General features: G+C 32.8%; 1 protein-coding gene and 1 non-coding gene across 2 annotated transcripts; one reads left to right on the forward strand and one right to left on the reverse strand.

Moving 5' to 3' along the window:
- Window positions 1-4,917: 4,917 nt before the first annotated feature.
- On the forward strand, window positions 4,918-5,022 carry LOC120888727 (U6 spliceosomal RNA). Its single transcript, XR_005732420.2, has one exon. It is a non-coding gene; the product is annotated as a U6 spliceosomal RNA (small nuclear RNA).
- A 453-nt stretch (window positions 5,023-5,475) lies between these two features.
- On the reverse strand, window positions 5,476-12,506 carry LOC144378363 (olfactory receptor 6C65-like). Its single transcript, XM_078052382.1, has 2 exons — window positions 11,617-12,506; window positions 5,476-5,677 (listed from the first exon to the last, which is right to left on the reverse strand). The coding sequence occupies exons 1-2, from the start codon at window positions 12,504-12,506 to the stop codon at window positions 5,548-5,550; spliced, it is 1,020 nt and encodes a 339-aa protein (XP_077908508.1). The 3' UTR covers window positions 5,476-5,547.
- Between the last annotated feature and the right edge of the window lie 202 nt (window positions 12,507-12,708).

A 12,708-nucleotide genomic window follows, 5' to 3' on the forward strand; every position in this document is an offset into this window, starting at 1 on the left:
AATATTTCTCCTAAAAAGTCTATTGTCAGGTGAATTGAGACACACTTATGTGTTGTTTCTTTTCTCCTGCCACCTTAAGAATCTTCTTTTCTCTTTATTTTTCATATTTGATAATTTCATTTAAGTATATCTTGGAATAGACTTGGTCAAGCCAAGTCTGTCTGGTGATCATTAAGTTTCATATATATGGATATTTGTCCCTTATTGGTTTGTGTATTCCCTAATTGCTCTTATCTCTTCTAATAAGTTATCAAGTGATTCTTTTGAATACATCCATGAGGGCTAGGCTTGGGGCTCAGTGATAGAGCACTCACTTGGCAAATGTGAGACACTGAGTTCAATTCTTAGCACCACATAAAAATATATAAAATAAGGTAATGTGATTTCCTGTTGTTGGTATAGGAGCAAAATTCTATGAGTTGGACCTATGTCCCTCTGTAGCCATTCTTACATAAGATCTTGTCATTGTTTTGGGATTTTTGTATCCTGAATTCTTTGTGTTGAAGTATTGCTGAAGTTTGAACATGGTTATGTTGAGTGTGTATCAAGATTCACTGTCTCTTTATTGGGTTGAAATGTACCTCAGCATCAGAGTGTCCATAATGTCATTGAACTGAATTCTCAGTCCCTTATAAAAAAAAGGGAGATAAACTATAGTAACAATAGCAGTGAACAATATACAGCATTACAACAAATACTACTTGCATATCATGACCTTTATTACAGTAGTAACTACAGAAACAGGAATGAGAGTCAGAAATTAACACCAGTCGAACAAGAAAGAGTTGTGAACAAGATAGTGCATTAATATAAACATCAGTTGTCAATAACATCAACAACACTAATAACAACAACAAAAAACAAGAAAGGTGGGTAAGAAATTATATAAACTAAATAGTTTAAACAGTTGGTGAAAATACAGTTAGGAGAAAAGAAAATAGGGAAAGGAGGCAAATAAAGTTTAGAATATTGAAAATGTGAAATGAGAAAAAGCAGGAGAGGGAAAGCTATTGAAGCCCATAGAGTAAAGAAAAAAATAATAAAAAAAAGAAATTTATATATAATATACAGAGACAGAGAATGTAAGAAAGAGACAAAAACAGAAGAAGGAAGAAGATATTTTGACCACTGAAGAGAAAAGGAAAGAAAGTATAACAAACCAAACCAAACCAAACAACAGTTAAAGGAAAAGCAAAAGAGAAAACTCATCAGCTATCAGGGAACAAAATAACAAAAGGATACTAAAAACAAAAAAGAAAGATGAAACTAAAAAAGAAACAAATGTATGTATTTGCATATGCATGAACTAATCTGCAAATGCAATGGGAATGAGCAAAAAATTCTTAATGAAAAATGAAAGAATTTTGTACACTGAGGAGGCCAAAAGTATGGACAAGGAGAGATATTTATTATATATGCCTTACTGCTCTTATTTCCATTTTTATTGGATTGTGTGCCCTTTAGAGATGACAAGACCAGCAAATTACTTAACATTTCCTCCTTTGGTGTCCTTGGATCAACAACTGGAGTGGCCTTGAATCAAAGTTTGTTGAAATGGCTCTAAGCTTCCCTGCTCACCAATAAAAGATAAGATAGAATGGGAAGTATGCACTATTAAATCTTTTTTTCTAGAAAGAGTAGATCAATGCATTCCCAAAGTAGGGCTGATGCAGAGTTCTAAATGGGAAGTTTCTATGGCTTATTGCAACTTTGGGAATTTGTTGGGAGGTACCTACTTTGGAGAGATATCAACACATCCCTGAGGCCAAAGAGATGCAATTATCTGATAGGGACCTGAATCTCTGGGACACCATCCCCACCAAGAAATCTATTTATTGGCAGGATGACAAGCTGCCTTGGATGTAGGGTGTATAGCTGATATTGTTATTAAAAGAGAATATTACAACTTGTAACTCTGAGCCATTTGTAAATCCAGAAGAATAAATTCTCTAACTGATAATTCATTTGGCATGGCTATGGTCTGACTTCTGAAACTTCTACAGGTAAAAGCAAAAGTGAATGTCAACTCATAATACAATTTCTTATACATTTTTGGTGCTCTTATTCTGCATAAAGAACATCACTAGACACATTCAATAAGAAGTAGCAAAACAGCTGTCCCTCAGAGGTAAAGCTCATATCAGAATGTGTTAGAGAGTGAAAGAATTAATCTATGTCCAATTACTTTAAAACCTCAGTTTTGATAATTCTCTCTCATGTTTTTAGTTACTTAATTAATATACAGAATAGAGTTTTTAAATAAATATTAATAAAATGAGTAATAATGACAATTGCTTGGCTTTATTGTGCTTGAAGAAGATGAAACAAGTTATCAAAAGAAGTAGCAACTTTGAAAAGTTAATGACCATAAAACATAAGTTCAATGTCTTATTGGAAAACATTGTTTAGCTGCACGTTAACAATTTAAAAATGATTCTTGATCTACAGTTACAGAAAAAAATATCAAATAAAAATTCTATATTTGGGGAAAATTCAATGAAATCCTTCTTCACTTGCCATTATGACAACTTGACCCTATTAGCTCTTCTTAGACTAAAGTTGACTTAAGTTAACAAAACTTTCTTGAGCAAAAGCACCTCATAAGGGCCATCTCATATATCATGGAAGCCAGACTGAAATATACCTTCCCAGGGTCAGGAATTTGTTGGAAAAGCCTTTAGAATATCATAGGCTTTTACTTGTGGCAGTTGTGTGAGCTTCATGAAAGCAGTAGTTGAAGAAGATTAAGGCAGAGTTGTAAATAGCCTGACTTAGCATTGAAGGAGTCCCCTTTCTTCGAATCAGGTCACAAGACCAGAAGATTTCTACTTATTTTTTCCTTTTTCTTTTATTTTTTAGGGTGCTGGAACACTACAGATATTGCTAAAAAAAAATTCTAAGGAGTTACGGTCTGAGTACTGAGATTAAAGAAAAAAAAATAGAGATAACTATGATTGCACCTGATATTGGAAGGAGTCTTATAAAAAAACAGTAAAGTCTCTAAATCAATATGACTGCAATCCTCAACAAAAACTCGGCAAGGAAAAAAGACTTAATTCCCAGAATAACCAAATTAAAATATTAAAAACGTCCAGTTTTTAAAAAAATAACAGTAATAGGTTTACAAAAAATTTAAAAAGTATGGCCTTGTCAATGGGATTTGGAAATGGAAAAGATACAAGAAAAATTGTCAAGAACAGATCCTCAGAACGTGCAGACATTGGACATATTCGATAGGGACTTCATATCCAATGCATTCAAAGAGCTGAATGTTACTATGGACAAATAAAGGAAGTGGTAAAATGAAAAATAAATAAATGAAAATAAATAAGTAATGTATTTAACATTTCCTCCTTTGGTATCCTGGGATCAAAGACTGGAGTGGCCTGGAATCATAGTTGATTGAAATGGCTCTCAGCATCCCTGCTCACCAATAAAAGGTAGGATAGAATGGGAAGTATGAACTATTAAAAACTATTAAAAACCAAAAAAATAAATAAATGAAAAATATCAACAAAGTGACAGATTACAACACCAAATCAAAAAGAAATTTCAATCTGCAAAGTACAGAGCTAACAAAAAACTTGCAAAGAACTTCAAGAGCAGCTTTTAGTGCCCATGACAAAGGGAAAATCTTGAATGTAGGTAGGAAAATTGATATTATGTAGTTAGAAGATACAGAAATAAAAAAGAACAGAGAAAAAGTATCTGAGCCTATAGGACTTGCAGTGTATACATTTTGGGAAGCCCAGAAGGATGAAAGAAAAGGGCAAAGAGATTATTTGGAGAAATAACTTGCTAAAATTACCCAATTTGAGGAAGGACACGGATTTACATATCTAAGAGATTCAATAACTCCAGTTAGGAAAAACTCAAAAAAAAAAAAAAAACTGCAAAGAATTGGATAAAATCCAATGTCTAGAGCCACCCAATTTCTGGTTCTCAATACAGCAGTACTTATAAATGAATGTATTTTCTTATAATTTTACTCTGGAAAGGTTTACATTGATTTTCAATTATTTCCAATTTTTGACTTTCAGAACAACCATCTTTAGATAGTTTTGAATAAGATTTTATAATTTTGCTTTATTTACCTTCAGTATCTACCATTACCCTCTATGTATCTATGTATCTGTATTAATTATGTAAGATCATATAAAGTTAATATTTATCCTATTGTTTAACTTTACATGTGTTTGAGTCAGCTTTTCACCACTGTGACTCAAATGATCCAACCAGGACAATTGTAGAAGAATAGAAGTTTATTTGAGGGCTTGCGGTTTCAGAGGTCTTAGTCCATAGAAGGCCAGTTCCATTCCTCAGAGCTCAAAGTGAGGTAGAATATTATGGTGTGAGAGTTTGGCAGAGAGAACCAACTCTCATGGTAATCAGTAAGCAGAGGGAGTGTCTCCACATGCCACATACAAATATATATCTCATAACTATGCCCCCAATTAGCCACTTTTTCCTGCCACACCCCATCTGCCTCCAATTACCACTCAATTAAGCATATCTCTGATTAATTCAGTGGTTAGGTTAAGTCTATAGCTCAATAATTTCTCCTTCAAACCTTGCATTGTCTCACACATGAGTTTTGGGGGACACCTCACATCCAAACCATAATAACATGCTTTATCCACATCTCTCATTTTCTCTTTTGCTTTTTTGCTTGAATGTCTTACAAAATGTCTTGTTTCATATCTTTGTGAGTTGTGTGCAACAATAGTAAATTCATAGACAAAATAATGATAGGTTTATAGTTTTGTGTTAGTATAATGTATAGTGGATTAAATTATCAATAATCAATTTGCTGTTTTAAGAAAATCTCTGTTAAATTGTAAGGTTGTTATCTATAGGTCAAAAACAATTGAAAATGTTTATTGGGAAGACTATATTATTAAAGAAAGATGGGTGGATGTTCACTTTGGCAGTACATATATTAAATTTTTAACAACACAGAGAAGTTTAATATAGCCCTTGTGAAAGGATGGTATATAAATTCATAAAATGTTTCATATTTTTTTAAGAAATCTAATGGCAGGAAATGATCATTTTTATAAAAACACTAAATATCAATGGTTTCAACTCTCCTATTAAAAGACAAACAGGCAGATTGGGTTAAAACTGGCCTCAATCATATGTTGTTCATAAGATATATGCCTTATAGGAAAAGACAGTCACAGATTGAAAGGATGGAAAAAGATATGCTATGAAAAGGAGAATCAAAGTAAGCAAGAGTAACTACTCTTTTTTTTTTACATTTTTTATTGTTTGTTCAAAACATTGCAAAGCTCTTAACATATCATATTTCATACATTAGAATCAAGTGGGTTATGAACTTCCATTTTTACCCCAAATACAGATTGCAGAATCGCATCTGTTACACATCCACATTTTTACATACTGCCATATCAGTAACTGTTGTATTCTGCTACCTTTCCTATCCTCTACTATCCCCCCTCCCCTCCCCTCCCATCTTCTCTCTCTACCCCATCTACTGTAATTCATTTCCCTCCTTGTTTATTATCCCATTCCCCTCACAACCTCTTATATGTAATTTTGTATAACAATGAGGGTCTCCCTCCATTTCCATGCAATTTCCCTTTTCTCTCCCTTTCCCTCCCACCTCATGTCTCTGTTTAATGTTAATCTTTTCTTCCTTCTCTTCCTCCCTGCTCTGTTCTACTCTCTTGTCCAAAAAAAGCAGACATCAAGCAAAAATGAATCAGAAGAGTGAAGAAAGGTCACTTTACATTGGTAAAGGGAACTATCCTATGATGGCATATAACAATTTTAAATACTTATGCCCCAAACATAATTCCATAAATAAAATACTACTTAAAGACTCAGATATACTCTAATACAATAACACTAGGTGATTTTTAATATACCACTCTCTCTAATAGATTATCCAGACAAAAACTAATGATAATATAGACATTAAGAATAATATAAACAAAATGAATCTAACAGACATCTATAGACTATTTTATTCCCTCAGCAACTGAATTTATTTTCTTCTCAGCTGTATATGGAATCTTCTCCAAAACAGAACATATTTAGGGACAAAAATCAAGTCTTATAAAATACACAAAAGTAGAGATAATTCCTTGTACTCAATCTATCATAATAGGATAAATTCTAAATTGACAAAACAATAAAAAAACAATCATTTTGACATGTGGAGATTGAATAATACCCTACAGATGAGAAATAGGTTATATGAGAATTTTAAAAATACCAGTTCTAACATTCATAGACAACAGAAAATCATTAAATCAGAGATCAAATTAATGGAATTTAGGATAAAAAATAATTCAAAAGAACAATGCAACAAAAAGTTAATTCTTTGAAAAGATAAACGAGATCAAACCTTAGCCAAACTAAGCAAAAGAAAGAGAAGACCCCAACCAAAAACACTAAAGATAAAAAAAAGATATAGACTGGCTGAAATTCAGAGGTATAAATAAGTATTTTGAGCTGAGCAAGATAGTTCATTCTTTCAATCCCAGCAGTTATGGTGGCTGAAGCAGCAGGATTACATATCCAGAACCAGCCTCAGCAATTTATCAAGGCCTTAAGCAACTCTTTGTGACCCTGTTTCTAAATAAAATACAAAAAAGGCTGGGGATGTGACTCAGTGTTAAACGTCCCTGAGTTCAATCCCTGTTACAAAAAAGAAAGAAAGAAAAGGAAAAAGAAAAAAAGAAAAAGAAACTATTTTGAAAACATTTTCAAATAAATGAGAAAATCTAGAAGATATAGACAAATTTCTAGATACAATGGCCTACCCAAATTGAAACAAGAGAATACAGAAAACCTAAACAGACCAGTGTCAACGAATAATATTAAAGCAGTAATAAAAAGACTTTCAACAAACAAAAGCCTTGAATAAGATAAATTCTCAGCTGGGTTTTACCAGATCTTTAAAGAAGAAATAAATGCTAATATATTCAAATTATTTTGTGAAACAGAAAGCGAAGGAACACTCCCAAATTCATTCATTAAGTTAGTATCACTCTGATACCAAATCAAGATAAAGACACATTAAGAGAAAAAAATTACAGAAAAATATCAGTGATTAATGTAGACCCTGGAGTCTTTAGAAAAATATCAGCAGTTCACATTTAAAAATACATTAAGAAGACTGTAGACGATGTTCTAGTTGGCTTCATCCAAGAGACGAAAGTTTAGAGATTTTATATATATATATATATATATATATATCAGTAAATACAATTCATAACAGAAATAGAAATAAAAATGAAAACCACATAATCATCTAAATAGATACATAAAATGATTTTGACATAACTTAGCATTGGTTTCCATTAGGGGTTGTGACTCAGAGGTAGAATGCCTGCCTAGCATGCATGAGGCACTGGGTTCAACCATATAAAAATAAATAAAGGTATTGTGTCCATCTACAACTAAAAAATAAATGTTTAAAAAAAACTGAAAAAGTTTGGACAGAAGATACTTACCTCATCATGATAAAGCACATGTATGACAAACCTAAAGCAAACATCATAAAGAATGAGGAAAATCTGAAAGCATTTCCTCTAAAATCAAGAACAGCATGAAGGTATCCAGTCTCACCAAACCTATAAACATAGTTCTAGAAATTTTGGCCAGAGCAATCATTTAAGAAAAGGAAATTAAAGGGATACAAATAGGAAAAGAAAACATCAAATTATCTTTATTTGCAAACGATATGATCCTATACATATACAGAAACTTCACCAGGATTCTTCTAGGGCTGATAAAGTAGCAGCAAAGTAGCAGGACACAAGATCAGAATCCAAAAGTCAATAGCTTTCCTATACTTCACTAATCCACTAATGAATCTGCTGAGAAACAAATCAGGAAAACAATTCCATTCACAACACCCTAAACAAACAAACAAACAAAGACAAATACCCTAACAAAAAAAATACTGAAAATAAATCTAACCAAAGAAGCAAAGGACCTGTGCAATGAAGACTGTGGCTCACTGAAGAAAGAAATTGAAGAGGGCATTAGAAGATGGAAAAGCCTCCCCTGTTCTTGGATAGGCAGAATTAATGTTGTCAAATGGGCCATAGTACCAAAAGTAATACAGAAATCTAATGCAATTCCCATGAAAATACCAATGACATTTTTCATGGAACTTGAAAAACAGAGTTCTAAAATTTATATGGAAGAATAAGTGACCTTGAAGAGCCAAAGTAATCCTGACCAGTAAGAACAAGGCTGGTGGCATCACATTACTGAGTCTCAATTCTATTGAAGAGAAATAGTACCAAAAACTGCATAGCACTGACATCAAAACAGACATGAAGACCAATGGAACAAAATAGAAACAGAGAGAAAATACTACACAGATAGAGAGAAGCACCAAAAACATACATTGGAGGAAAGACAACATTTTAAAGAAATGGTGCTGGGAAAATTGGATATTTATATTAGAAGAATGAAACCTGATCCAGCTCTCTCACCTGGCTTAAAAGTCAACTCAAAATGGACCAAAGATATACAAAGTAGAGGAAGAACTTTGCAAGTCTTAGAATAAAATGTATGGTTAACATGGCAACATATACATAAAGATGCTGACTTCATTAATAAGATCCTTAAGCTCAATATATAAAACCAACAATTAAATAAGTGGGATGAAATCAAATTTTAAAATTCTGCACAGAAAAGGAAACAATTAAGAGTGTGAAAGGGAAGCCTATAGAATGGGGCAGAATCAATGACAGCTATTCTTCTGACAAAGAATTAATCCAAAATATATGAAGGAAAAAAACACAGAAAAAATACCTACTCAGTAAATGCACAAATAAACTCAACAGACATTTCTAAAAAGAAAAAAATGCAAATGGACGACAACAAATACATGAAGAAATGTTCAACATCATTAGCATCATGCAAATCAAAAGTGTACTGAGATTTAATCTCGCTCTGGGTAGAATAGCAAGCTTCAATAACATAAATAATAATAAATGCTAAGGAGGATATAGACAATAAGGTATACTACACACAGTTTGTAGCACTGCAAATTAATTCAGACTTTTTGGAAAGCAGTATGGAGATTCCTCAGAAGACTAGAAATAGACTCATCATATGACCTAGCTGTTCCAATCCTTGGCATTTACCCAAAATACCTAAAATAAGCATATTTTAGTGATAATTGCATTCCAATATTTATAGCAGCACAGTTCATAATCATCAAGTGGTGGAAACAGACTAGGTATCTTCCAACAGATGGATGGATAAAGAAAATGTGATATGTATACACTGAGGTTTTGCTCAGACATAGATAAGTCTGGAGTTGTCATTTGCTGATAAAAGGACAGAATTGAAATCATCATGCTATTATGTTAAATAAGCCAGACTCAAAGTTAAAAGTGTAATGATTTCTTTCATATGTGAATGGAAGAGAGAAATAAAGAATAAGAAAAGTGGTGGGGGTGAGAACAGATGAGAATAGAGATGAGATGAGAATAGAGAAAGTGAATTGAGAAGAAGAAAAGAGGGGTGGGGAAGAGGAGAAACTGTGTAATGAAACTGACCAAATTGTGCTGAATACATGTATGAATATACCACAATGAATTCCAGTTTTATGAATTACTATTTTTCATCAATTAAAAAGCAATTGGAAGCACATACCTCTTGTCTCATCAAATGGGGAGGCTGATGCAGGAGAAGCACAAGTTCAAAGTTAGCCTCAGCAATTTAGAGAGAGCCTAAGCAACTTAGACCTTGTTTCAAGATAAAGAATAAAAAGGGCTGAGAATGTAGCTCAGTGATAAAGTCCTCCTGGGTTCAATAATCTGTATGAAAACAAACAATAAAACAAAAATAAAACCAATGTAACAACAATAAAATAATAAAAATAGGAAAAAGACCAGTAAAGAAAGGGAGTCAATATTAAGTACTAAAGTCAAGCAATGAAAAAATTATGTTACACGCGTTTATGAATATGTTAGTCTGAACTCCACTATCATATACAAACATAATGTACTAGTAAAACAAAAATAATAAAATAAAAATAATGCTATATAATGGAGAAATATAAAGACAGGTGGGAAATTGAAACAATGTGCATAATGAAAATACTAGAGGTTTATGGCAAATGCAATTGTAATGAATACCCTAACATAGACTTTTTGTCCTTAATTTGGAAAATAGAAAGTAATGCCACCATGTCAAGATTTTAAAAATCTTGAGAGGAAGTTATTAAACAATGCCATGAATTTTAAAATTAATAATACAAATGTAATTAAATTATATTTAAAATTAATTAAATAAGACATTGCTTCTCAGACTTAATAACAATAAATCTACAGGAAAAAAGTGGATTAAAATATGATTTTGTCAAACTGATGTTGAACTGCAACATTTTCTCCTCATAGATTGAAATTTGATAAAAACACTCTGTGAAAATGAATTGGGTGTATAAAATTTTCAGTGAAGATGAAGGTATGTTTTATTATTGTTACTTATAAGTTGCATTTGTAAAATTTATGTCTGGACATTTTTTATTAGAAACTAGTTGTTAAACAATTACCAGAACATTATTTTCCTCTTTCCAAATGCATTGAACGAGCTGGACTTTACTGCTACAGAAGTGTGGATATTTTAAATAATCTTAACCCTCCACACACTCCTAATAGGTCTCCAAAGACACCCCTATCTTTTAAAAGAGTAAAACCACACAAAACTTGGAAAATAATTTAGTATATGATGAGTTTACCAGATATTTTGAGAACAAGGTAAGAGAAAGGGCACATTTAGTATATATAAACTGCCAAAAAAAATATACAAAGAGTGCATTGAATTCAGTAAAACTAAAGGCGAGACAGGATCTCTCCAAAGAAGTCTAAGATAAAGTTAAGGCTCAATGTTAGCAAATTAAAAGGAAAAAATGAGTGATGAATGAACTAATCAGAAAATCTTGTTAAAGATGCTTAATGTTGAGATAGCAGGAGTCTTCCAGAAATACCAAGATGATCCTTTAATAATATTGAAATGAAAGTCAAAAAACCTGAAGCAACATGCATTATAACAATGAAAGATGAAATGCATCATGAAAATATAACACCTATGTGTTGATACCCTAGAATGATATTTATGATGCAAAAACAATAGAAGACACAAGGAGAAATATAAATGTACACAAAGACACTACCTCACCAAAAAAAAAAAAAAAAAAAAGAGCTACTTGCTTAAATACTTATGCACTTGGAAAAATAATTTTCAAGGTTGCTTGCAATAACATTTATTTTGCTTTGGCTTGGTACTCTCAAAGAAAGTTCTTCAAGGACACTTAAATCAAAATTGTAGCACTAATACTAAATATCATTGTTCTCTCATTCTCATTTTTGTGACATTAACACATGCTGAGGATTTTCAGCACACAAAAATGTAAAATGGTAGCTGTTCCAATGAAGATCAAAATGAGGAACCTGACAAACAAAGCATTCTGGAAAAAGAAGTTGATTTTGGAAGACAATGAACAAATGGAAGAACACTAGTACTGCATTAGATATCAGGTTCTATTTATATTCAGGCACCACATTTCTTTATCATTAAAATTTACTTGACCTGCATTTTTTGAGCAAGTTCTTAAAAGACTGTTTTACTTGCTGGTTCCTTAAGGAGTAAATAAAAGGATTTAACATTGGAGCAACAGAGGTATTGAGCATAGCTATGCCCTTGGTCAAGGCTTCTCCTTCTTTTGCTGAAGTTTTGACATACATGAAAATGCAGCTTCCATAAGAAATGGAGACAACAATCATGTGTGAGGAGCAAGTGGAAAAAGCCTTTTTCCTTTGCTCAGCAGAAGGGATTCTCAGAATTGTCTTAATGATGAACACATAGGACAGAATCACTAATGTTAAGGTTGTAATGAGAGTTAATATGGCCAGGATAAATGCCAAGAGCTCTAGGAGGGATGTGTCTGTGCAGGAGATCAGGAGCATAGGAGAGGAGTCACAGGTGAAGTGGTCAATGATGTTGGAATCACAGAAATCCAGTTGTAGTCCCATGATCACAGGTGGAAAGATGATGAGAAAGCCAGTCAGCCAAGAACCAAGGACAAGCAGGGTGCAGATCCTGCTGTTCATTATTGTTGTGTAGTGCAGAGGCTTGCAGATAGCCACATAACGGTCATAGGACATGGCAGTCAAAAGGAAAAATTCTGTTGAGCCAAGCAATATGAAGAAAAACACCTGGGCCATGCAAGAATTGTAGGAAATGGTCTTATCCCCTGTTGTTATGCTGACCAGGTATCTAGGAATAGTAACTGTGGTGAATGAGATTTCTAGGAAAGAGAAATTCCTGAGGAAGAAATACATGGGTGTTTTTAGGTGCAAGTCTACCAGAGTGAGGGTGATAATTGTTAAGTTTCCAGTAATGCTCAGTATGTAAGTGAAAAGTAAAAAGAGAAAAATGAAAATATTGAGCTTTGGGTCATCTGTTAATCCCAGAAGAATGAACTCAGTTGCAGATGTATGATTTTTCATTTCCTATTGTTCGTTTCTTCCAGGTCTAAAGATGAAAATAAAAACCAATTATTTAATAAGTTTAGGACAGATTTTTGATCACTTTTTCTGAGTCAGAAAACATAAAGGCCTGTAAAGAAACAATAAATTAACCATCAGGATATACTACCTTTGGGGACTGAAGTTGTAGCTCAGTGGTAGAGCACTGGGATGGATCATCAGC

The sequence above is a fragment of the Ictidomys tridecemlineatus genome, chromosome 6 (assembly GCF_052094955.1).
Source record: "Ictidomys tridecemlineatus isolate mIctTri1 chromosome 6, mIctTri1.hap1, whole genome shotgun sequence".
Classification (NCBI taxonomy): domain Eukaryota; kingdom Metazoa; phylum Chordata; class Mammalia; order Rodentia; family Sciuridae; genus Ictidomys; species Ictidomys tridecemlineatus.

What these genes read in the sequence shown, in the direction of transcription:
- LOC144378363 (XM_078052382.1), bottom strand. Translation starts at nt 12,506, where the DNA reads ATGAAAAATCATACATCTGCAACTGAGTTCATTCTTCTGGGATTAACA. An exon ending in AGGAACCAGCAAGTAAAACA is followed by an intron (nt 5,678 to 11,616) that starts GTCTTTTAAGAA and finishes AGAGTAGAACAG; the next exon opens with AGCAGGGAGGAAGAGAAGGA.